At 38.8% G+C, this 26752-nt stretch overlaps 1 protein-coding gene across 1 annotated transcript in view; it reads right to left on the reverse strand.

Annotated features, from left to right (window-relative positions):
- LOC140235296 (uncharacterized) overlaps nucleotides 1-26752 on the reverse strand; it is a 61220-nt gene that overhangs the window by 11788 nt on the left and 22680 nt on the right. The window contains exons 4-8 of the mRNA XM_072315355.1: nucleotides 10735-10796; nucleotides 9407-10092; nucleotides 5298-5430; nucleotides 4893-5042; nucleotides 3893-3972 (exon numbers count right to left, since the gene is read on the reverse strand). Coding sequence (XP_072171456.1) covers nucleotides 3893-3972; nucleotides 4893-5042; nucleotides 5298-5430; nucleotides 9407-10092; nucleotides 10735-10796 — 1111 coding nt within the window. The remainder of the gene's footprint in view (nucleotides 1-3892; nucleotides 3973-4892; nucleotides 5043-5297; nucleotides 5431-9406; nucleotides 10093-10734; nucleotides 10797-26752) is intronic.

Genomic DNA, 26752 nt, shown 5'->3' on the forward strand with positions numbered 1-26752 from the left:
ACACATGTGCATCTATATGTATACAAATACTCAATGAGCACTTTCATGTGCCTTTTATATTTGAATTTGAGCACTTGTAAATCATATAACATAGAATTACTGCATATTTGAAAATCTTACAATGTATTCAATATAATTAATGATACAAGTGAAACAAGGAAAAGTAGAAATTACGCGGTGCGTAATATATGTCCCCGCCGGAAGTAGCATTTTGTAGCAAAATGTACAATATAGGTAAAAAATCAAGGTCAAAGGTCAAAGAAGTCAAATGTCAAAATTCTGTGTAGAAGTTTTGAAGCGCTCACCTAGTGCCATCACATAAAGCAAACGGAATTGAAATCGGGTTAGAAATGGCAAAGGAGTAGCATTTTGTAGCAAAATGTACAACAAAATGTAGGTCAAAAATTAAGGTCATAGAAGTCAAAGGTCAAAATTCTGTGAAGAAGTTTTGAAGCCCTCACCTAGTGCCATCACATAAATCAAACAGAATCGAAATCGGGTAAGAAATGGCGAAGGAGTAGCATTTTGTAGCCAATGTACAATATGGGTCAACTAGAAATGTCGCTTTGGCGACTGGTATGCCTCCGCCATAATGCATGATTTTCCCAATAGGTCTAGATAGTACATGTGTACAATGTGTGATTACATTTTCACAAAATTGGCAAAATTTTGAAATGACAAGTTTGTCACAAATGTGTTGAATGTTCACCTTCCTTGACCTAGGTTTAATTGGATGAATAGGAGAGCATGTATCTAGGGATTTAAGGACTTTAACTTGACTTTGACCCATTCATACATTTAGGCATTGAGTAATTTTCAAGGTACAGGTGTGGAGAAAAAGTGCAATTTCTGAATTGAATAGTAAATTGTTACCATTTTCATCTGGCCCTTGACCCTAAAATTCATAAGATAATCACTTTCAGGTAGAACATGCATAATATGTACTAAGTTTCAAGATAACTTGAGCCACTTCGAGATATGGAGGAAAAAGTTAGTTCAGCACTTTCACTTGATCTTTGACCTTTTGACCTTTGAGGCAAAAAAGGAAGGGAAAAAACTTTCCAGAGAATTTCTATTAGGTTACACATGCATACACCAAGTGTAAAAAAATAATAACCCTGCTGGCATTGCATAAATATGAGGGAAAAAGTAAAATTTTGAAGTGTTGCACTTGACCTTTGACCCCTGACCTTTGACCCTATGAACCCTACATTCCCTAAGATAATCACTTCCAGTCAGTACATGTATATACTATGTTCCATGAAGATACCTTGAACAATTTTCCAAGGCACGGAGAAAAAAAAGAAGTTTTGATATTTTTACTTGACCTTTTGACCTTTGACCTTTGACCTCATGACCCAAACTTTCACCAGAGAATCTTAATTGGGTAATACATGTATACACTAAGTTTCAAGAAAATATCTTCAGGCATGGAATAGATATGGCGAAAATAGTGAAATTTCATGTATTTGACCCTGACCTTTTGACCTTTGACCTTTGACCTCATGACGCAAACTTTCACCAGAGAATCTTAATTGGGTAATACATGTATACACTAAATTTCAAGAAAATATCTTCAGGCATTCAATAGATATGGTGGAAATAGTGAAATTTTATGTATTTGACCTTGACCTTTTGACCTTTGACCTTGAGCATGTGCACCCAAAAGTTGATAGGCACAACTTCACCCCCTAATACACATACATGCCAAGTTTCATTAGGATACCTCAACAGGTTTTGATAGTTACCTTGTCCACAAAATTCATTACGGACGGACGGAAGGACGGACGGACGGACGGAAGGACGGACGGACGGACAACCCGAAAACATAATGCCTCCGGCACCACTTCGTGGCGGAGGCATAAAAATCAAGGTCAAAGGTCAAAGAAGTCAAAGGTCAAATTCTGTGTAGAAGTTTTGAAGCCCTCACCTAGTGCCATCACATAAAGCAAACGGAATCGAAATCAGGTTAGAAATGGCGAAGGAGTAGCATTTTGTAGCAAAATGTACAATACAGGTCAAAAATCAAGGTCAAAGGTCAAAGAAGTCAAAGGTCAAAATTCTGTGTAGAAGTTTTGAAGCCCTCACCTAGTGCCATCACATAAAGCAAACAGAATCGAAATCGGGTTAGAAATGGCGAAGGAGTAGCATTTTGTAACCAATGTACAATATGGGTCAAAAATCAAGGTCAAAGGTCAAAGAAGTCAAAGGTCAAAATTCTGTGTGGAAGTTTTGAAGCCCTCACCTAGTGCCATCACATAAAGCAAACGGAATCGAAATCGGGTAAGAAATGGCGAAGGAGTAGCATTTTGTAGCAAAATATACATTACAGGTCAAAAATCAAGGTCAAAGGTCAAAGAAGTCAAAGGTCAAAATTCTGTGTAGAAGTTTTGAAGCCCTCACCTAGTGCCATCACTTAAAGCAAACGAAATCGAAATCGGTTAGAAATGGCGAAGGAGTAGCATTTTGTAGCAAAATGTACAATATAGGTCAAAGGTCAAGGTCAAAGGTCCCGACTGAAATTCTGTGTAGAAGTTTCAAAGCTCCCATGTAGTGCTATCATATAAAGCAAACAGAATCAAAATTGGCTCATAAATGACAGAGAAGTAGCAAATTGAAGATTTTGATCTCACACGGACGCACACACGGACGGACACACGGACACACACACGTACGGAGCCCGTTTCATAGTCCCCTGCTCGAACTCGTTCGGCGGGGACAATAAAATGACATATTATCTATTCTATTATATTTCATATATCAAATTGATGAAGAGGCGTATACAAATTTCCTCATAGACATTGGAGAATTATCTTATTCTTTGGGTGCAAAACCACTGTTAAAGCATACATAAGTAAAACCAAGTAGTCCCTACAGGTAGTTATGCTGCATCCACAAAATACTGTAAAACCAGAAACATTCACGGCATGAAACTTTTGCGAACTAAAGCTGACAGCCATTTTCGCGGCATGAAATTTTTGTGAATTGTCACTTGCCTTTAATGCATTGTGTAGGAAAAAAAAAAAGACTTTCGCGAGCCAATTCCTTTTGCAAATCTTGGCTCCTTGCGAAATTCGCAAAGGTTTAACGCTAAAAAAAAAATCTAGTACAGTGGACTCCTGGTAGAACAAAGTATTAGGACCAGCAGTTTCCTTTTGTTACATCAGTATTTCGTTATAATAACCGAACAAACAAACAATAATAAAAAAAATAAAATGGATAATTTTGCGGCCTGAATTTTCACTTTGTTGTGACCAGAATTTCGTTATAACCATGTTCATTATAAAGTGCACTGTTTTACATCATCTCTCTTGAAAGTACACAACTTCATGGCTCAGTCGGTAGCTGTCGTCTGCCTCATGATCCTAAAGGCCCGGGTTCGAACCCGAGTCCGGACTGAGCGATGTTGTGTGTAAACATACCGTCCCCTCTAGCAAGAGGCAAAACACTCTGTCCCTCGGATAGGACATAAAATGGAGGTCCCGTGTATGAAAGAGTCACAAGTCATGCACATAAAAGATCCCACTTCATTCATTCATCGCAAAGAGCAGGGTGTTTGACCCGGTGAAGTGGTCCCACCTCACATCCAACTGGACCCCATGGAAGACCAGCTTAACGTAGCTGAATATGTGCTATCCAGCCATCTTCTCAGATGGAAAATGAACAAAACAAACAAATAACAAAATGAACAAATACAACAGAAAACAACATCAGTGGGTGATTGACTCGGTGACAAAACCACTGTTCTTTTGGGCAGATATAAACTGACCGACATTATGAAAAATGTTGACTGTGCAGTCAGGAGTTCAACCTCTAAATTGAAAGAATGCTTTGGGGAAACATCAGAGTCATCAATACCTCCTATATCAGCCTTTTCAACAATAAAACTTACTGTTCTGGCTTGTCCAGTGGTTTTGGGTTCTCTTTCTTGGTGTGAGCTCGGATCATCTTCATCTCATCTGCTTCTGGTCTCTGGAGTCGCAAAAGTGGCAGAAAGAGTGACAAATGTCTCAATTATAGAAGGTGTCTGTCATAAGTAGAATCAACCCATGTCAAAGTAAAAACAGGGACTAAAAGTTAGTGAAGGTTATTCTGTCACTAATTTTTTCCTCGAGTAAGTATAAGTGGTATAAAGTATAAGTTGGTAATTGGTATAAGTTTTAAAAACACTCCTCCCTACTCGGCTTTGAGACTTGACCTCTAAACTAGCAGGTTAACCATGACCTGTGATATTTCACATCTTTAAATCCAATGGGGTGAGCTGTGTATTGCACATGATACATTGTTACACAGATTAAAATTGTATTGTACATGATACAATGCATTGCAAATGATACATTGTTCCACAGATGAAAATTGTATTGTACATGATAAATTTTTACATGGACTAATCACATTTCATGAGGAAGGTGTGGATTTGGTCTGAGCACAGTCAAAGACCTTACTCTGAACACACTGATAGATGCAGAGTGGGATGGAGAATAACACCCCATTTATACAGGACCTTTAGAGTGGTCCAGGAGTGGTTTTGAACACTCTAAACTAGTACAGTGGCCCTGAAGTACTCTAAAGTTATGTCCCTCTCGAGTCTAGGTTCAGGAGTGCTCAAACGATCACCAATACTTAAAATAGTGCTCCATAAGTGGTACGCAGCGTGCGCTGTGCATACTGTTAATATGATAGAAGTTTCACCACCTGCAAAGGTTACAATGACAGTTATGCCTCTCTACGCCACTTTGTGTGTGGTCTTGACATGAGGTGATTCTCTGTATGCACAAACTCAAAGAGGCCGTAGCCAAAGCACTTCAGGAGTGCTCCTCTGCCCAACTTTGTGTATGAACGGGGTACTAGACTGAATCAATGGATGTGGTCCTTGGATGGACCCTCCTCACCATCTCATACAGCGACTGCAAATTTTCCAAGTCAATGACAGTCAGGTCCATGTTGAGGACGGCATGGCGGATGTCCGTCATCTCGACGTGGAGGCTGGACATGAAGATACCGACGGCCTGGGAACGCTTGCTGTCCAGCAGCTTGGCCACCTATTGGCAGGAATAAGTTTGGCAATGGTCAACAGTGGCCATTCTGCAGCTAAAGCTGATGGACAATGTCTTCATAGTTACAATATAATTTTTTCATTCATCCAGGTTCAGAGAAAGCTGGTTAACTTCAAGAATATTGGGTATAAAACTGTAGGCCATCATCAAAACAGTGAAAAGGGATTGCTCTTTAATAGTGAATGCATACAGGATGCAGGTTTCATTGAGGTTTGTTTGAAATCCCTCCTTGTAACTTACTTGCTTTGTTTTGGGTTTGGTGTAGTTATCTGAGAGCGGCTTCTTCTTCTTCATTTCCTTCTTGCTGAACATCATCTCCAGCTCCTCTGGACTGATGGGGGGTTCATTCAGGTCCGCCCAAATGACATCCCTTCTGGGTTCAACAAAAGAGGGCAGTACACACAGAAATACAAATTCAGCATTGCCAATTGGTGATTTCAATTAGAGAAGAGCAAGATTTTAGTGGCATTGGAAAGCCTTGGAGAAGAACTAAAACAAGCAAACAAAAACATAAAGGAAATGTACCACCACTAAAGAATTTTGTGATAGTTGGTAGGTTTTTTGTCTTTAGTTCTAGGGACCAGCCATTGCTAAAATCTTTTTGTATCAAACCTTTTCCCTCATAACATATTGCGGACTACAGAAAAACATATAGTTCATCATAACAAAAAGTTTACATCCATGAATCTTAGTGTACCACTATGTTGATATGAGAGAAATCATTACAACACTACCCTTTACTTACAGAAGCATGTAGTATTTTCTGAATTTGGTGATGTTTTAGTGAATGAATACATAGATTTCACATTCCTTTTGGTGATATCGTCTGCTTGCAAAAAAGGCATAACTGTTTGTTTGGACCTAAACACACAAAACAGTCCCATCCACTTTCAATAGAATAGTGTTTCATCAGCTGTTTTTGTACTTCAAACCCTGTAGAAGCAAAATTATATCTATGAATGTTCACAATGCCACATCTAAATTCTGCACAAAGAAAAATTTACAGTTGTTTTGAAGTCATATGAAAGAACATAAGAAGGTTATTCAAACAAGTAAAGTATTAGACAAGAAAATCATCTTGAAATCAACATTATGGCAACAAATTTCTGCTAAATGAACAAAACTAAAAATCATCAAGTTGAAACTTGTTAGAACAAAGTTGGGCCACTTAATTGTGGAAAGATTTGTTATTTTTTTTTTGTCGTTTATCATAACCATGCTATCGATAAAATAAACATACAATTAAACAAGCTTTCTGCTCTGCAAGTCACCCTCAAAATAGCAGATCATTAGAGATGCGAAGAAAAGAAGAAACCTGAGAAGATGTCAAAAGCAAATATTTTCCTTGGAGTTGAGAAGTTATTAAGCAGACAAAGGGAACTTTGTCTAAAATCTCACCCATATTCTTTCAATACTTATTCCCCGACCCTTTCCTATGGCTATTCAACAGGTCACTATGTGCACTCGACAATGAGATGCGTAGTCATTCTGTATCCATTACCCCTATAATATTTCCTGCTGGTATATCTTTTTCTCTGTCACATAATTCCAGATGAAAGGTCCTCTATGTGACCCGAAGGGCAAACCATTTGCAGCACTTCCTACATTGTAGGACACGACCTAATTTTCTTTCCTCGCAGTATGTCAAAGGATTTTTTTTTTGGTTCCAAGGGAGTTAGTTGGGCATGTTGGTATGTCATCCCATTGGAGTCATGTTTTCCATCTTCTTGGGCAAAAACATTTTGCCTTGGCCGATGCAATCACATCACGTGCCCAAAATGATGCCAATTATGCCACTCCTCCTGTATCGAGGACAGCCGCGGTTTTGATTTTCCCCCAATTTGAGCACTGGGTCAAAGGTCGTTGTGCAAGTGGGGGGAAATGTGCCTTAGATTCTCTTCTATAGAATTCTGAGGAATACAAAATGGGATTCTATCATGCCTCATGTATAATCCCATAAACATACATGTAAATATATATTAAGAAATAAAATGAAATCAAGTTTAATAGATTTGGAGGCAAACCAAAATCCCATATCAACATAAAAACAGAAAAGCACTCTGAGAGCGCAGACCTCCGCCAAGCAGCTACTTTCCAGTGATGATCTTGCTCTTCCATAGAGATCTGTGACTTCAACCCATACGTATGTGTGCTGAAAAATCATCCAATTTTCCAATATAGAAGCCTTTGTTACGTCATAAACCCTCAGCTGCACGGCGCGCCTCGTCCTACCAGAACCTAGAGCATGCACTTTAGCATGCATATGAAAACCTCAAAAATGCGCAGCTTGAACTCCCAAGTTCATTGACCCTTCCTGCCAAAATATCAAAAATCCTTCATAAAATCCATACAAATTTCCACATCACCACCAAAATTTAATCATATGTTCCTTGTGTCATTCTCAACCTTTCCTGCAAGTTTCATCCAAATCCATGCACAACTTTTGGAGTTCTTTTACACACGGGCAAACAAACAAACAAACAAACCAACAATAATGAAAACATAACCTCCTCCCTTGGCGGAGGTAAATATGGCAAGATTTCTAGGCTGTCAAGACGAAGAATCCATATTACTGTCTGTTGAAAAAAAATCTGATGTTAACTTGAGTTTACAATATACAAATATTGACTGCTCATGAGGATGATGGTGGAAATTATCATTCCCGAGGTGCTTTTCATACCGACCCTTCTATCACCCCGAGGCGTTAGCCGAGGGGTGATGGAAGGGTCGGTATGAAAAGCACCGAGGGAGTGATAATTTCCACCACCATCCGAATACAGAGCAGTTAATATTTGTTTTATATACCTCATCGTTTAAGACTAAACCAAGATCTAGGGCTAGGCAAATACGAAGTAAATTCTAACTGTTAGGCCAGTACAAACGTTAGCCCTAAAATCAGGCCACAGCCTGCGCTTGCTTGCATGGTTTTCGTGCATTTCGTACACTACCCAGTACGCACGGTTGTACTCACTCACACGGCCTTTGGCGAGCTCCTGCATAAAATCTTGGCAGAAGATTACAGTATACATCCAGTTTCCCGTCGCTCGTGTTTTAATTCAATATTTCCGACATGCTGAGATTTGTCTCTGCTTCGGGATCCTAAGAAATTCTTATTGCAAAGTGTACGATCTTTGATCCAGCTCACTTAAAATCACGGAGGAGCGCTCGATCACCATGCCACGTTGAAACATGCCTGCTGTGCACTAGTGCGATGATTTTGCATGTGTTTATGCGATGCGCGTAGTGAACGTCCTTGGGTGGAGGGGTTGCGGATACCGCGCGCGAAGTCCAGTGTACTTATGAGTACAAAAGTCGCGGAGGGTTTACAAATTCTATCACGAGGGTTTTGACTTACTATCACGAGGGTTTTGCCTTTCTATCACGAGGGTTTTGCCTTTCTATCACTTACATGAAAACCCTAAGGCAAGATAGACGGGACTACACCTTGTCACGTGATACACTTTTGACCAATCAGTGATACGAATCTCACTTATGAGGTATATAATACTTTATATTTCAATGGAAACTTCTTGATGGTAACTAGCAAGACAAAGACTCAGTGATGTTATTATTCCCCCTGTGATTATGGTAATTCCTTCATTACTTAAGTATGAAAATTCATTGGAATATGGCTGCTTCACTTTTCTGTTATTACTATATTACAGAAGTAAAAAAAAAAAAAGTTTCTCACTGGAATGCTTGAATCAGTTTGAATAAGTTGTAGGACATTCAATAAAAATGAAATGGTAGATGTTCTCTTTACTATGGACAACAATATCTGACTTACAAAACTACTTTCAATATTCATTTTCTTTCTTCTTTTTGTGCTTCCAGAAGAGCAGCATCTTATTATACATAAGAATAAATCATAGTCAGTAAATACAATCACATAATGTATTTTAGAGAAAGGTTTCTTTGCAAAAGCTCATAAATAATTCAACTGAAAGTTAAGCATTAGAATTATTGAACAAAGGTAGTTGTTCCTAAAGTTTATTATTCCAAAGATGCAATATGGTCTACACTTCTGACTTTTTGATAGTGAGCTTGGAATTAACCAAAGTGATGACAGATATAGCTATTCACAAAATGAAAAGATTTGCTGTTTCTGTGTTGTTTCAACAAAACATTAATAATATTCAACAGTGTAAGCCTTAATCAACTTCAAAATGACAAGCGTAAATAAACATTTTAGGAAAACTTAGTTGCGCTTTGTGCTGAGACTCACTGACTAAGAAACTTTTAGAACAAATTGGAGAAACACAGAACCGTTTGAAAATAGACACTCTAAATAGCAACTTTTTATCGACTTCCAAACAAGAATGAATTATGTTTCTTGTCCTCAAACTTACGTGTTATTTCCTTGTTGGCTGGCAAGCTTGTGCATCTGTAGTCTGTTCCAGTACAGGGGTTTCATTGGCACTTTGGGTTCAATTACTGGTTTCTTTGGTCCCGACGGTTTAGTCCGCAGAGCATGCCCCAGGAATGGAAGAGATGAACCTGGTATAAGCGGAGGTGCTGGCGGTGGGGGTGGTGGAGGACCCGATCCCGAAAATGGCACCGGAGGAGGGGGAGGTGGGGGTGGGCCAGGGAGTGGAGGTGGGGGTGGCGGTATATGGTTCATCCCCGGTGGAGCCGGCACTAGGGGTGGGGACTGTGGCGCTGGAGGTACTGGAGGTGGTGGTGGTCCCGGTGGCACAATTGGCGGAGAGGCGCCCTCCGAGGGTTGCGACGGGCCCTCCTGCGGGGACGTCTGGGTGAACTCGCTGCGCCCCTTGTGCCGTGACGGCTTCTGGGAGAGGTCCTGCTCCTGCGAGAACTCCTCGAACTTGTCGATGTGCTTCTGCAGGGCTTGCCTATTGATCTCAATCCTGTCAGTCTCCACCGCCACATCCACAGACTGTTTGTTTGAATGGTTGAACTGTTCAAGCTCTAGCTCTTTGAGTCTGTGATTTACATTTTCGAGCTGTTCCTCCAATGAGCATATCAGAGTTGCATGCTGACCTCGCATAGTAAATACTTCCAGGTCATGTTCCGACTGCAATTTAGAACACAAATACGACAAGATACTCAGTATCCATGATAGCAAGTCTTTAATTGCACAGACAATGCGCTTTTAATATTCTGAAGTACTTGATTTACGATATTCTGCTAGAAAAAAAAAATGTATATCCAAAGAATATCTATCTACGGACTACATCTTTTGAAGAATTCACTTTTCTCTCTTTACAAGAATGTAATAGATGTTGTAAGATTGCTAAACATTGAAGATTCTTTTATCAGTAAATAAAATAGTTAGTCTAGTTGGATCAAAACAGCAGCTACATGGCGACACAACCTCAGTAGAAGAGCAACAGTAATGAACAATCTATACATATACATCAGGGAGTGATAATTCACTCTATTTCAGTTCAATATCTCAAGAAATACAATCATCATATAAAACAGATGAATCAAGAATGATATAGAGCTAAAGGGTGCAATGATGCTTGTTCATTAAACACAAAAGATATGAATAAAAAATAGCTGGCGCAATATTGAAAGATTTTTACTGTCAACAAAGAAACAGAATATAACTGAAATCACAGCAGGGTATGCAATCGGCAAACAAACCAAAGAAAGTGATGCTTAATGAACAAAGATGAGATGGATGCCATGGAGAGTGGAAAATGTTACGCACCTGAAGACGTTCCACGGTCTGCTTGTGCTCCCGCTTCAGCCCCATGACCAACTGCTGGTGCTCTGTGATGGGTGAAGAGAGAAAAGCAGGAGACATGCAGTCGCTCTAAAATCAGGGCAGCCATGAAACGTAAGTGGGCCAAACACAGGTCCTCCTGTCTCCTCCCATGAAGGACCAACCACCACCACCACCACCACCACTACCACCTCTACCTCCCTCCTCCTCCTCCTCCTCCTACTCCGCCCTCCCCCTCCTACCTCCTACTTCTCCCCACACAAGGTCACATGACTTTGATCAATAAACATTCTTTCATGCCTCTGCCGTCAGTGGAATGGCTGGCACTTCCAATAATGGCCTACTTTCACGAAAAGCCCTCCTGGAAGAGCATACTGAGTTTTTGCTTTCTTAAAGTGGGCATGTGCAGTTGTATAGCTTTCATCTCATTTTGTTAATCTTTATCAAAAAGACATCAAAAAATTGATGCACATTACGGTAAAGATCACTCAGAGAATAAAATGTTCTCATATCAAATGACAGTGATATCATAATTTGTTGTGGAATAAATTTTTCATCATATGTTTGAATTCCAATATCTTTGTTGGAGCTGATACAGAGAATCACAACTCCAAAGCTCCAACAACTCCCCGAGAGCTATCGTATACGCCATGACTTAGTTTCAAAATTTTTCTCAATATCATGGTTACTTATCATGATAAGAAATTCAAAGCTAGACCCTCATAAACAAGACAAAGGACAATTAGAATATAATATGTCCCATTTGACTATTTTTTCCCCAACACTGTATCTTTAAAGCATCAGAGGAAATCGCCAAGTGAGCTGAATGACGACGGTCTATTCTCGAGATGTATCAAATTTGTTTGCCAGGTCAAACAGGTTGGCAAATGATAGTCTGACAGTGATACCTGAACTGCTTCCAGACAAAACAGCTCCGAATACCACTGATAGGTGGGCGTCAACTATGGTTCTGCTTCAATATCACTTCCACCACCACTCGCTCCCCCCCTCAAAAAAAAAAAAAAAAAAATTGAAGAGGGCAATCTCATTGACAGGATAAATACTAATCCATTGGGGGAAGTTTACAGTCACCTTTATCAAGTTTGTGCAAATACTTGGCACAAATAGCAGATTCTTAAAAGTCACGCAAAGGATGTAAAAACCCTATATGATATTTATGGCTTTGCTTGGTGGTGCTTTTACAGCTCAGATGATTTCAGAGCTACAAAATGATTTCCAGCACGAGGTTTATGTAAATGTAGGGATTGCCAACTTTACCGTCTCCTTTTCTATGCCCTTCAAGAATCAAACCACATACCCTTATATCTATTCTCCTAATCTTTTTTTCCTTTTTTTTCAAAAACAAATGACCAAATACAAAAGATAAACAAACTTGCTGTGACTTTTAACAAACTCTATTTAGATAACACATCTTGGATAACAGCATTACACTTCAGGCTTTTTCATCTTCATTTCATGTACTATATACGCCATAGATTTAGCGAGTCTGATTTTTTCGCAAATCAGGACTTCCTGACGATTTCGCAAGTGGTTGAATTCTCTATCGTGGAGTACATTAAATACTGAACAGAGAAATGTATGTGTGCACGTCACAATCATGTCAAGATCACAGTCAATATCTCAGTGTTTTTAAATTTGTGAATACGACCTGACTCACAAAATTCAAGAAAATAAAACACCCTTGCCAAATATTTGGTGTATACAGTAAATGTGTGTGTGGTAGCTCTCACTCACTAAAAATATATCACATTATGAAAAAAAAAAATCACATATCAACCATGGAAAAAAAAAATTGTAATGTGTCACAATTTTTTGAGATGGCATGACAGTAATATTGGTAGATCCCTCCCTCTATGAAAACATGCTAGAGTTAGCATCTTCAGTAGCCATCTTTCAACTACTATGGTAATCCTATCTACAGTTGATTGAAGTTTCTTCACATGTGACTATATTTGATCTATACATACACACATATAGGTAGGCCTATATTGTTCAGGAGGGGTATGCTACAATGTAAGAAGCTCTTTCTCGGCTTATCAACTAGACCTGCTACGGCAGTACACCATTTTACGACCGAGAGACAGGATAAAGCTGCAGCAGATTCTGCGTAGTTCTGACAACTGTCTGAGAGTTCACTTCTGGTCATTTCAAATTGGGTCTTCCTTTTTTTTTTTCATGGAGCTCTGGCCACCTGGCATGCCCCTGTAATTGCCTCCATCACGAACTTCTCGCTTGTAATTGCACCAGTAAGCACAGTCATGAAAATGGGCGTAGAGGCGTAGGGAGCCCTATCAGAAGTTAAGGGGCAGGGAAGCGAAGGGGAAAAGAGTTTAGACACCCCGACAAAGACATGATGCATGTTGAATGCACGTCACGGGCGCAAGGCATGACATCCCCTGTGGCCTGGTTCGGGGGCAGGTCTACTGGAGAACCCTGCAAAGTGGAGGAATTCTAGATCCTCTTCGGTGCGCTCTCTGGTTGATAATCTGAGAAAACTTCAATGAGGCATATATGTGCACAGGTTACATTCATACCAGTCTTGCGCCGGTGTTGTAGCTTGCCCCTTGCACGGTCTAATTTCAGATGACGCTGTGCATACTAAGCTGATATCCAGGGTGTAAACACATAAATAACGAGATATGAAACTCGTCACACTGAAGACGAGTTAGGTGATACGCTGGGGGTCATCAGATGTCGGTCATCCGTGATCGACAAAGAAAAGAATGTAATATAGCACCTTGAAGTTATAATGAGATACTTAGTTGAACTTTTTTGGGCCTACATTATTCAGATCACTTTTGCCGCGGCCAAGGCCAACCTCAATTGCGTGGCCGAGCCCCGCAAGTTAGTCCGTTTACACTGCCGGGCTCGGCCGCGCTTTCGATTCAAACCTTTCAATATTTTGTCGTAGTGGCGCTCTACTTGTAAACAAACGCAATTTGGTATTGTCTGGTTTTCAGATCCTTTGCCAACTGAATTCCGTGACGACAAAATCGCCGTTCGGGCAAAGGCCTTTCCCGAAGGAGAAAATCCTTTGCAGGACAAAACCACCTTAAACTATACTAGTTTTCGACGTTGAAGTGGTTAATATCCTGAATAGCGAAATAGTACAGGCTAGGGTTTGGAAACCAGACTAAAATTGGCCGCGCATTTAGCCCAATTTGCATTTACACTGAGAAAAAGGCCGGGCGCGACCGCGGCTCGGCCGCGGCCGAGACCACCTCCAGAGCGTGGCCTAATGCGAGGACAATTTTGGCCCCTCATTGGGCCTTTTGCGCGTTTACACCGAAATGAAGGTGGGCTCGGCGCGGCCGAGCTTCGCACTGTAAACGGGGTCCAAGTGATCCTCGGCACGTACAAATAAAACATGACAATTAAATGTTTATAACCATCTTGGCTTTAACAGTGGCCTTTTAAAACATGACCTTTGACCATTATTTACATAACCAATATGACTCCCTCTAATCTTGCTATCATAATGATCAGTTCAGAGAGCTCTTACAGCTATATACAAGCCTGTGAGATTTACCAGCAGTAAAACCAATGAAGCCTCCGATACAAAACAAGGGATATCGAGCAAGTGAGTCTGTTTACATGAGAATGTGATTTATCCTGGACGAAAGTGATGCCTCAATTAAAGAGAAAAGGGCAAAAGAAAAACGGGCCAAACGTACGGCTCCAGCGAAAGAGACATCGCCTTTAACCATACAACTATAGGTCTCCTCCAACTAAGAGTACACTTTGAACGTAAGCTTATACGTGAATGATAATTTATGACGATCTCACGTGATCGACACACATTCAAAGGGGACAGTTAGAAGTGGAAGGAGTGCTTAATCGTGTCATTAATTCCTAATCAATGACACCCCTACTATAGGCATATCATAATTTCTCATCTAAAATCAATGGTCTATAGGACTCATGCACCATTACTTGTATCGTGCATAAACTTTGTTTTTTAAGCTTTGAGTGAAACGTGTCATAACATAATTCTGTAATTCCATCAGCAGTGATTGACATAATAAAGAAGAGAGATGCCACCGTATTGAACGCTTAGAACCTAACGGGGGGGGGGGGGGGGGGGGGGGTATTACAGCATGATACTCGGTTCTTTTCTGCCCAGATGCCAACAACACCCATCACCCACGGCCACGCATAGAGAAACAGCCATGGCGAAAATAAAACTTTGCTTTCTCATGGGCAGAATGACACAGAACCCCGTCAAACACACTTCACTTTTATTGGCAGGGATGGACATGAAAAAATTCATTACTAATACTAAACAGCGTATGCATTCCATTCATGTGGCGCGAGATACCTCGTTAGCAACATAAAGCCTGTCTTCAACTCCGTTGTTCGAACAATGACAACCTGAAGAGATGAGCGAGACGCTATATGCACCTGGCCTAGAGTTAATTTATTCAGTTCTCATTCCTACTTCAAGTTGGGTTATGTTATTGTAATCATTCCCATCTGCAGTATAGCAAAACCAAAGTGAGGGAAAAGGGGAGAGAAAAACGAAAGGTGGTGGAAGTAAAACTGCATGCACAACTGCAATCCACATCATTGCGTGTGACAAGTGAAGCAAATGTATTAGTTGTTATAGCAGTGTTTTATGAGCATAAACAGGCAAATAGACAGACAATGTCAAATATAAAAACCATCAATTTAATGTCAGAGAAGATGGTAAACAAGATGCATTGAAACTGTAACTAAATCGCTGCTCTTCTACTCGGTCACGGAACGTCCAACTTTATATTCAACCAAAAAAAAAAATGTTAGGGGAAAGAAACAAATTTAGATATAACATTCTTAAATTAAAAACAAGAAAAAGAAAATGTCCACGTCAGGATTCAAAAAAAAAAAAAAACGCCGCACGAACATGCATTATATTCTAGATGGGAATACGGTCTTGATGCAAAGGTCCAATGATTGTCTCATTACTTTAAAAGCAATCTATGGTTCCCTTACCATCACCAGTACCACACCACAATGACGTCTCTAAAATCAATGGTAGCACATTTATCATTGCATCGTGCATTAACTCCCTTTTCCTAAACTACCAATGGAACGTGTCATATTATATTGTGTATTTCGATCAGTAGTGATTGACTTTAAAGAAGAAAGATAATGCAAAAAAATTGAACGCTTACCACATTGCTTATAGGGCTATTCCAGTTTGGTACTGATCTGTTCTATTCTCCCAGATGCCAACAACATATTATCACCTATGGCTAAACTACTGTAGTGAAACAGCCATGACGAAAATAAACGACAGAGAACCCCGTCATAATCACTACACTTGGAAAGGTGTTGCCCGAAATTTCTCATTATGAAGCAATATCAAGTCACTTCCTTCCCTGCCTGTCTTTAACTCCGTTATTTGGTCAAACAATAACAACCTGGAATTCCAAAGAGATAAGCGAGACGCCATGCACCTGGACTAGAGTTAATTAATTCAGTTCCCATTCCTGTTAGTTATGTAAACGTACACGTTCCTAAATATCCTGCTACAGTATAACAAGAACAAATGAAGAGAAAAGGAAAGAGAAAACGAATGGTGGCAAGCGGGGTACTGTTTCAAGGGGCAATTTGCAACATAACGTGTGACAAAATTAAAGAAGCAATCCCAACCTCCAAACTCCAATACAAAACAAGGGAAATAGTGTAGCTGTGTTCATGACATCAGAGTGAAGCTGAACTGCAGAAAAAGAAAAGAAAAAAGAAATAAAAGGAAAAAGTCCTGCGGGACTCGATTAACTTCTCTCCTTCCGGTCGGGCATTATAAACACGCAGCGTGCTTAGCGATTCTGCCTCACGGAAGATCCGAAGATCTTCTGCGAAACTTAAATCTATCTATGTATGCTATACACAACACAAACTTACATTGATATTCAGTTTTTTGGCGATATACGTCAAGTGACTGATAGCGCTATTCAACTTCCCACGAGTGGCCGCGTGGATTAGATCAATGTACAGTTGCAAAGATAAATCGGGAATCGTTTCGACCAGATTCCGTTCTCATTTTCAGTGATCGACAACGAAAATAATGTTAAGTAGCGACTTGAAGTAATATTGAGAAATATTCGTGAAGTCCAATTCTTTATACAGTCCTACATAATTCAGATGAAATTGTTTCTGTCATGCAACCAATTGAAAATTTCGTGTGGTGTCGGCGTGTCCAAGTAAGTTGATTGGAAAGGATATGTGAATGAGTATTTACCAATAGGACTTTATATTGTAAAAGAAAATCAAACATGGCCATGCGGTCTTTTAAGAGTCATCTTCACTTTAACATTTGTAATTTCAAGTCCAAGTTGACAGTCAAAGCAATGTGGTCTCCTACACAAAACAAAGGGATATTGTATGTGTGTGTGTGTGTCTGTACCTGTGTGTGTGTGTACGTTTACATGAAAACGTGATTTCTACATGGACGAAGGTGAATACTCCATAAAAGAAAAAAAGCAAAAGATGGAAGTATTTTGTTTCGTGCTCTTATGGGGTTCGAACCCGTACGTATGCAACCTCACGTCTCTTGTGACGTCGCCTTTATCCTCTCGGCCATGTACGTCTTGACGAGAAAATATGAGGAACGTAAGCTTATATGTGAAAGATGATTCAGGAATCGTTTGGTCCACATTCCATTCTCATTTTCAGTTTTTAGCTGCAAAATTATCAACCTGATGAGGAGATTTGAAAAAAAATAAAATGCATGACTACTGCAGCTTATTGTCTGACTTACCACATACTTAAGTTTCAGAGGAAATGGAGCAAAATCAGCTGAAATAAAGGTGCTTAAACGTTGTCAAGTCAATTCATGGTTTTAAAAAAAAAAATCACCTCCCATAGACATAACACGTCAACTTGTCTGATTTTGAGTCCTTACCTTTAATCACAATAAAAAGTATGATGGTAAGTCTTCTCGAACTAAGAGTGTGGAAGCTTCTACGTGAAAGATGAATCCTGACGATCACCCGTGACCGACACATCTTCAAAGGGATCAGTTATTAGAGGTGGAAGCCCTCGTGCCAAGATATTTTCTCAGCAATTCCAAAGCAATGATACCCTTACATTTAGGTATACCATAATTTCCCTCTGAAATCATTGGTATTATTCCTGTACAATTGCTTGCCTTGTCCATAAACTTTGCTTTACAAACTCTCAGTGAAAGGTGTCATAACATAATTCTGTAACTCCATTAGCAGTGATTGACTACATAAATAAAGATATATCAAATTGAACGCTTAGCGCGTATAACTAAGGGGGATTTTAGCCTGATGCTGTGTTTTTCACTGCTCAGATACCAACAACACTCATCACCTACGGTTACGTATAGAGAAATAGCCATGACGAAAATAAGGTTTTCCTTTTCTTTGGCAGATAGACACACAACCCCTTTGAACACACTATAATTGACATGGAGGGACATGAAAAAGTCCATTACTACTACTAAACAGTGATGCCTTCTACTCATGTGGCACAAGATACCTCTATAGCAACATAAAACCTGTCTACAATTCCTTTATTGGGTCAAACAATAACAACCTGGAATTTCAAAGAGACGAGCGAGACGCCATACACCTGGCCTAGAGTTAATTTATTCAGCTGCTCCAGTTGAGTTATGTAAATTATTTTCCGACCTGTCTTGTGCAGTGTATAACAGGAACAAACGTAGAGAAAAGGAAAGAGAAAACGAAAGGTGGCAAGCGGGGCACTGTATACCAAGGGCAATTTACAACATTACGTATGATAAATGAAGCAAATCCAACCTCCAGCCTCCGACAAAAAAAAAAAAGGAACTTGAGTGACTGTGTGTCGTGGGGTAATGACATCGGAATGAAGCTGAACTGCCAAAAGAAAAACAAAGAAAGAGAGAGAGAAAAAAAAAATAATAGCGTCCTGCGGGTCCCGAACATCTCGTCCTAAGGTAGTGCATAATGACCATGCAGCGCGCTAAGCGACTATAAAGCCACACGGCTGTCCCGAAGATTGGATGTGAAATTCATATCTTTATATCATTTACAACATGAAAAAGTTCATTACTACTACTAAACAGTGATGCCTTCCATTCATGTGGCACAAGATACCTCTATAGCAACATAAAACCTGTCTACAACTCCGTTATTGGGTCAAACAATAACAACCTGGAATTTCAAAGAGATGAGCGAGACGCCATACACCTGGACTAGAGCTAATCATATCAGCTCCCATTCCTGCCAGTTATCTAAACGTACATGTTCCTACCTATCCTGTTACAATATAACAAGAACCAATGAAGAGAAAAGGAACGAGGAAACGAAAGGTGGCAAGCGGGACACTGTAACAAGGGGCAATTTACAACATTAAGTGTGACAAAATTAATGAAGTAAACCCAATCTCCAAATCTCCAATACAAAACAAGGGAAATAGAGCAGCCGTGTTCACGGGTTACGTATACTTGATAAAATAATACGATAAATGACATCGGAGTAAAGCTGAACTGCCGAAAAAAAAGAAAAAGAAAGAAAGAGAAAACTCCTGCGGGAGTCGAACTTCTCGCCGTTCGGGTATGGCGTTATCAACACCCAGCGCGCTAAGCGATTTCGCCACACGGCTATCCTGAAGATCCCATGCGAAACTTAGATATATGATAATACTATCGTGACACTGCTGATTGAGATGGCGCTATTCAACTTCCCACAAGTGGCCGCGTGGATTCGACCAATATACAGTTGCAAAGAACAATCGGGAATCGTTCCGTACAGATTGCGTTCTCATTTTCAGTCTTTAACTATAAAATTGTCGACCTGATGAGGAGATTTGAAAACATAAAATGCATGATGACTGCAGCTTATTGTCTGAGCTACAACATACTTAACTTTCAGAGGAAATGGAGCTAAATCAGCTGAGATAAAGGTGCTTAAACGTTGTCAAGTGAATGCATGGTTCTAAAAAAAATCACCTCCCATAGACATAACACGTAAACTTGTCCAATTTTGAGTCTTTACCTTTAATCACAATTTCTAGTATGATGACGTTATCATATTTCAAAACCATCACATGGACTTGAGAGGCAAATGTTCAAAGTACAACATATCTGAATTTGGGATAATATTGAGCTTAAACAACAGAGATACGAGCAAATGAATGTCAGAAACAGTAGCTCAAAAAAATCAATTCCACCTTTTTGATTTAAAATGACAATATCATGACGTCATCGCGTTTTCATGGCAATATTGATAGTTGGAATGTTATTTACAATTCATATACTTTTGTAATATGCAATAGAAATATAGGGTCGACGGACGATTTAAAGAGCTATGGCGAAATAAACAAAGACATGTTTTTTCACTATATTTGCAGAAAGACGCGCACGCGGAATTTCAACTTTGACGCCAGTGCATTCCTTTGTTATAGGTCGAAATCGATCGGAAATCAATGGATATTGTTACTCAAAGTATCAGGAATCCAAATCAGTCAAAAAAATTGCATTTTCATGTTGCTTACGGGCTCTGCGCGCGAAATTGCGCGGACGGACGCGCACGCGAGAAAATGTTTGAAACGCTTAAAATTGTCTGAAACTTCGAGATTTCCCATTGGGAAGTCGTTTTGAGCCTTTTAAAATTTTGACGCGCGCTTACGCGCGCGTAATGATGACCTGTGTAACTAGCGTTAAAAAGTAAGATAGAGTGTGACCTGAACTTGGTGTCCACCGAAAATGATACAGAAATGACATCTAGTTATGAAGTTATGATCGATCATGTGACAAGGTCCGAAAATCACAAAATGGCGCCTAGATGACGTCATAGATATGTTGCTGTCATGAAAACCTTATTGTGGCTAGATTTTGTCATGAGACATGTTGACTGAAAATGTCATGTTATTTCGTAATGTCATTCTTGAGATATTGACGACACAAAATTGTCCAGAAAGAAAGAAGAATAAAAAAAAATAAAGAGAGATTTTGACAATCACAATAGGTGATACGCTGATAGCGTATCACCTAATTACTTCACTGAGTCGAGTATTCCCAGAACATGACCCCAGAGGGTATCCAGTGATATCAAACTCAGTGTAAGTCCGCTGACGGGGGGGGGGTTACGAACGACTTAAGAATGACTATGACTGGAACACGTTCTGATGTGCTATACTTATCACAATTTCAATAATTCAGCACAAAAATTCAGCACAAGATCACCAGTTGTTCTTAAGTTGTTCGTAACTTTAAAGGGTGTGTACAGTTCTGGTCGGGGTGAGGATTTAGCATTTAACGTTTTGCGAGATATTCAGAAACCTCTCTATGAGATGTCAAAGAGCATGCACTTCTAAAGGGTATCAAAAGTTTATTTGATGAAAATCGGTTTTGAAATGGCTGAGATATCCAAAAACAAGGTGAAACAAAGAGATCCTAATAAAGGTGGGGCATGTCGCCTTTTATTATTATCACTTTTGGGGATATCTCAGCCATTTGAAAACCAATTTTCATCGAATAAACGTTGAATCCTTCTTAAAATCACATGCTCTTTCATATTTCATAAGAGGTTTCTCATTATCTCACTTAGGAATGTTCAAAACATGAACCCCCACCACAACCACTACTGTACAGTCCCTTTAAGAACAGCTTTATGAAACACCCCCCCCCCCTCATCTCCAGTGAATAGCAATGGTTCCTTATCTTTTAATTTTTCTTTAAAAAAAAAATCATATATAATGGGTCAAGACAGTAGAGAACACACGAAGAATAGACTTTATTACCTACGGGTCTTACTCAGTTTGTCCCTGATGCTACAAACAGGGAGCTTTCTTTCACATTTTCATCTCAATGGTATTTCAGTGGTAAGAACAGCAAATTCAAACACTTCTGAAATATCATTTTGAATTGTTCCTTTGTAATACCCAGAGTTCCCATGTTAATGTAATGTATGCTGATCTCAATTTTGATCAGTACTATTTTTTTCCCCGAATTCTTTCATCCTGAGAGAAATGTTTTGCACAAAGACGAAATATTCTACCTCTGATAAAGGTTGCAGTTCTCATCAGCTTCAGTCACATTCAGATGGTGGTCTAGAATAAAGCTAACTTCGAGGATACACTCATAGTTACGCATGGGAGGTACTAGGCGAGTACCTCCTTGGTTATGCACGGGGTGCAAGTGTCGCATGGTCTCTGTAGTTTCTGTAATTTTGTGATGAAATTGATTTTTTTGACAAGTGACAATGTCAATTTTGTCACAAAATTACAATTTTGTTGACGAAATAGCAATGAGACCAAATTTGACATTGTAACTTCTCAACAACAAAAAAAACCAATTTTGCCACTAAATTACAGATTTCGTGACTAAGGAGATGTCACAAGAGATGTCTCTGCGACTAGCTGCAGACTGGAAAGGGTGTCAAAAAAGAAAAAAAAAATGAACATGTTCAATTCTCTTGTGACTCCACTGAGACTCAGCTACACTTTTAGAGAGGTTGCGCAGACATCGCGGAGACGTCACGAAGACATCTCTGCCGCCACTCCGCAACCAGGGAGACTCAAGATGCCACACGGTCGCCAACTAGTCTCCAGCCCAATTGAAATACCCACTTCACAGCATAATAGAGATGAAACCACCTGCATAAAAATGTGCATCAACTACCAAGTGCATTTAAAGGCCAAGTTTAATGGGCAGATTTACAATATTTCCATACAATGCCATCCTTTCATAATGACCTGCATTACTCTCTTTACAATATACATGCCAAAATTGAAGTTAAAACGCAAGTGCACTTAAGGTGAAGTTTAATGGCCACTTTTTTCCCAATGTCCACAAAGTGCCATAAGCTGGTAATAATTCATGTTAGTATCATGTGGTGTTAGTATCATGTGGTGTTAGTATTATGTGGTGCAGTATATGCCAAACTTGTGGTTCTGTGTGTTTGCCAGAGTGGACTTCTGTTTCTTTCCCATATTTTGTGAGTTCATTGAAAATGTGTAATTAATTGCAATGTTCAATATTTGGTTTATGATATCATCACATTGTTCTTCAAATGGAAACAAAAATAATGGTGTTTTTTTTTTCCATCTGAGACTTTTTACAAATTCTTAAAGAATATTTCATTTTCCATGAATCATATCATGCATGGAATAGTTTACTTCACAAGCATAATGTTGGTAGAGTGATATACCCACCAAGCAATCATGAGTCTATTTTTGTCAAGACTCAATAATGGTTTATGAAGGATGAACACAGCCTGGAACCCTTGGACAGCTTTTCAATTTCATTTTGAATCAATATTTACTGCATTCCTTGCTGAGCTTGTCCATTAAAAAAAAAAATCAATACAAATAATTAATGCATTCTGTACATGATAAACACTTCAGACTTTAATAGATATTGATACATGGGGCCAGGAATTATGATTGAAACACTCGGTGAGAGCACACTAAATATCTCATCATGGATTATTCCAGTCAAATGAGAATCAACAAAATTTTGTTTTTTAAAAATACCCAATATCTGGTTTCAACTTGCCAGCAGACATAGCTACCATCTTCTTTCACATGAATAATGCCACAAGAATGAAAGCTTTGTCTGGGTTGGGTTATAAGAATGATGAGAAATCTAATCCATAACCTCATCAGGAGTCTCCTATATATTTCTCTTCTTGCTTGTGCATATCACATATTTGATTACAACTGTGACCCATATTTGTTTTTTTTTCCCTAGAAAATGTAGTGATCTGTATTAGACACCTTGAAATCTTATGAAAACACTTCAACAGATCAAAACCAGAAAAAAAAAATGTCTGAACATATGAAATATATGCATATGTTTGAATTATATAAACATATTCGATCTTATTTGTCATTTGATTGTAATAAATTACGTTTCTAATGGCTATTCAGGCAAACCAATGTCTAGGTGATGTTTTGCCCCCTCCACACAAAATTACATGATTGCCATACACACCCCACTTTAATCTACAGCAATACATCATATCGTGCCAGCAGTGGCTGTATTTGGCTAATCATTCTTGATCAACACAATATCCAAACGTATTCAATCATCCGTGAAGTGAAGAAAATGCCACCTCTCGATCAAAGTTTACGAGAAAAAATATATGAAATACAAACTAAAGGTTCTGAAGACCAGCGTGGATGTCATGGCGGTAAAGTTTGCATTTTATACAATCCATCTTATATCAATCTACTCATGTCGGGAAAATACCAGAGGCACAAAAACTGTCGCGTCTTTTGCCACCCTGCACTCTGAAGCCAATGTACACACTAGGAAATGAAATGTCTAATTACACCAACCGCTCCCTCGCACCAGCAAATCCTTGATGTCTATTGATTGCAGTGAGGAATATCAATAAAGCTGGAGTCGATTGCCTTTATAAAGCCTCTGCGTCTGGTGGCACGACTCGTATGGTGACTCTGACCATAGCCCATTCCTAATTGAGATCATATGTCGCTAGCACTGCAAGCCTCATCTGATTAGGGGGAAATTAGATTTCTGGTTCAGTTCTCCCGACAATGACGAAGTGTAACACAATATTCGGCCGCAACTTTAGCATCATTTGATGAGCAAAATGAAACTGGGCAAATATATATCAATTTCATTGATTGTGGCAAAATTGTGGCTGATCAGACAGTGGTACTAATGAAATCTACACTCAACAATTTCTTTTCACATCAGAAAAAAAAAAGAGCAATCTGAAATCTGTTTCTAGTTCTCTTCTCTGACAGAACTTATGATCATCACAATACTAACAAAGTTTCTCAACAGATGTTAATATATACCACAAGGATATTCCTCACTATTTCATATCAAGGATACAAATCTAAAGTAATTTTTTTGGGGGGCAATTTTTCTTAAAAACTGACTATCTTTAATTGTTACAATGACTGTAAACTCGCATTATTTTAATGTGATATTTGCTTAAGGAACTGTTTCTGTGATATGCATTTGCATTGCTATATTTTTTGTAATCCACGTTTCAAGATAATAAATCATATATTGTAATACAGTTACATCCATGTTGTCATGAGTGATGATACATTGATCACTGAGATCATTTAAATTTATAGAGTACACGAATGCAACACTATGACAGTCAGAAGACTTTTCGGTAGTATTACTAACCTTCTTATCATTCATAGATACCATTTTCAATATCTCAATTATCATTATCATCACTATTCACTATCACTGTTATGAAACATCACCATATCCATCATTATCATCATCACATTGTTATTATTGTTGTAATCAGGTAGCTAGCCTTTTTAATAACACTCATGTTGTTTCCATTTCCATCACATGTACAGACAGGATTATTCTGACTAATTTCTTCGTAGACTTCTTTGCAAGATTCTTTACTCTGAACATGCTCATATTTTTGGGGACAAATGATAAAATGGTATATATTGGAAAGATATAGAAAAGAGACGTGTCAAAAAAAAAAATTCTCTCATTCTCAATGACTTGACACCATCTGCAGACACGCATCTTCATCGTCTGAGATGCGCGAAAATGAGAAGCGACATATTGGGCACGGTGACATTTATGGCGAGATACGATACGGCCCTGATACTGTTTTGGCAGATGGATTACTTACAATGTGCATTAACTCGTTTGGTTGGATGTGGTTGGCTGTCTACATTCTGTGTACATTGTACACAATATTCATCTTGGGGCTTTTTTTTTCTTCTCTCTCACCATCATAGTGGCAGACAAAGAGCAAATTCTTGAAGAGAACCTGTGTGTAGCCCTTAGGTGCAGAGTTGCCACTTGGTATAGCCTTTATAACTTTCCACTAAACTTCATGTGAAAGTGAGAAACGCAACAGCTGAACTATTGCGACCAACGTGAATGAATGATATGGCAAAATTATTTTTATCAAGCAATTAATTATTCCCAAAGGCCAAGTGCAGCTTTCACTTTCATTACTACATCATACCTGCCAACATTTCAAGATGAAATATCTTACTCGTGGATTGCAAAAATCTTATTTTATATGCAAACTGAAGTTAAAAATCTTACTTTCAGTCAAATCTTCAGAAAATACACATGAAAGGTATATCTAAATATTTTTTTGAAATCTTATTTCTCTGACAGAAAATCTTATTTTGCTATTCTTAAAGGGATGGTACAGTATTGGTGGAGATGAGAATTTGGCTTTTTACTTTTCGCGAGATACCAAGAAAACACTTAGGAAATAGTACAGAGCATACCATTTTAAGAGGAATTCAAAGTTTATCTGATGAAAATCGGGTTTGGAATGACTGAAACATCCAAAAATAAAGTAAAACAAAGCGATCATAATAAAGTGTGGGTCCCACACTTTCAAGAATCGCTCTGTTTTGGATATCTCAGCCATTTCAAAACCAATTTTCATCAAATAAACGTTGAATTCCTCATGGAATTACATACTCTTTCATATTTCATAAGAGGTTTCTCATTATCTCACCAAAAAATGTTAGAAACCTGAAATTAGGTCTCAACCAAAACTATACGATCCCTTTAATGTAAAAAATCTTACTGAATCTGATAAAATCTTATTAGTTGGCAAGTATGCTACGTAGACTATTCTTCCCTAGACAAAACAGCTTATTTGATACACCAGCTTCTAACTTTCAATTTATGAAGATCAATCAAAGGTTTACTGAGAAATTAGTATAAAAAAAAAAAAAAAAAAACTGCCAGCAGAAATTGTACGCTGCTAATTTTGTCAGTCCTCCTATATTACACTTAAAGGAGGCACTTCTCTTTATCATTTTATAAGCTATCATAGTAGAAATATTTGCTCTCAGAAAATCATGTGCTGACTTCTGGCACACTCTTCCTTCATGGGATAAGCCCTGAAGAATGAACTCAAGTAAGTAGAAGTGGTCTGTTTTTTTCTGTTTTTTTCGGTTTTATACATAAAGGGGGCCAACTTCATCACTTGAATATCACAAGATTATAAGTTGAATATTGTTTATCGAATGTGTTTTGATGTCAAATGAGTACAGTTTCTTC

This window comes from Diadema setosum, chromosome 1 (assembly GCF_964275005.1).
Source record: "Diadema setosum chromosome 1, eeDiaSeto1, whole genome shotgun sequence".
NCBI lineage: Eukaryota > Metazoa > Echinodermata > Echinoidea > Diadematoida > Diadematidae > Diadema > Diadema setosum.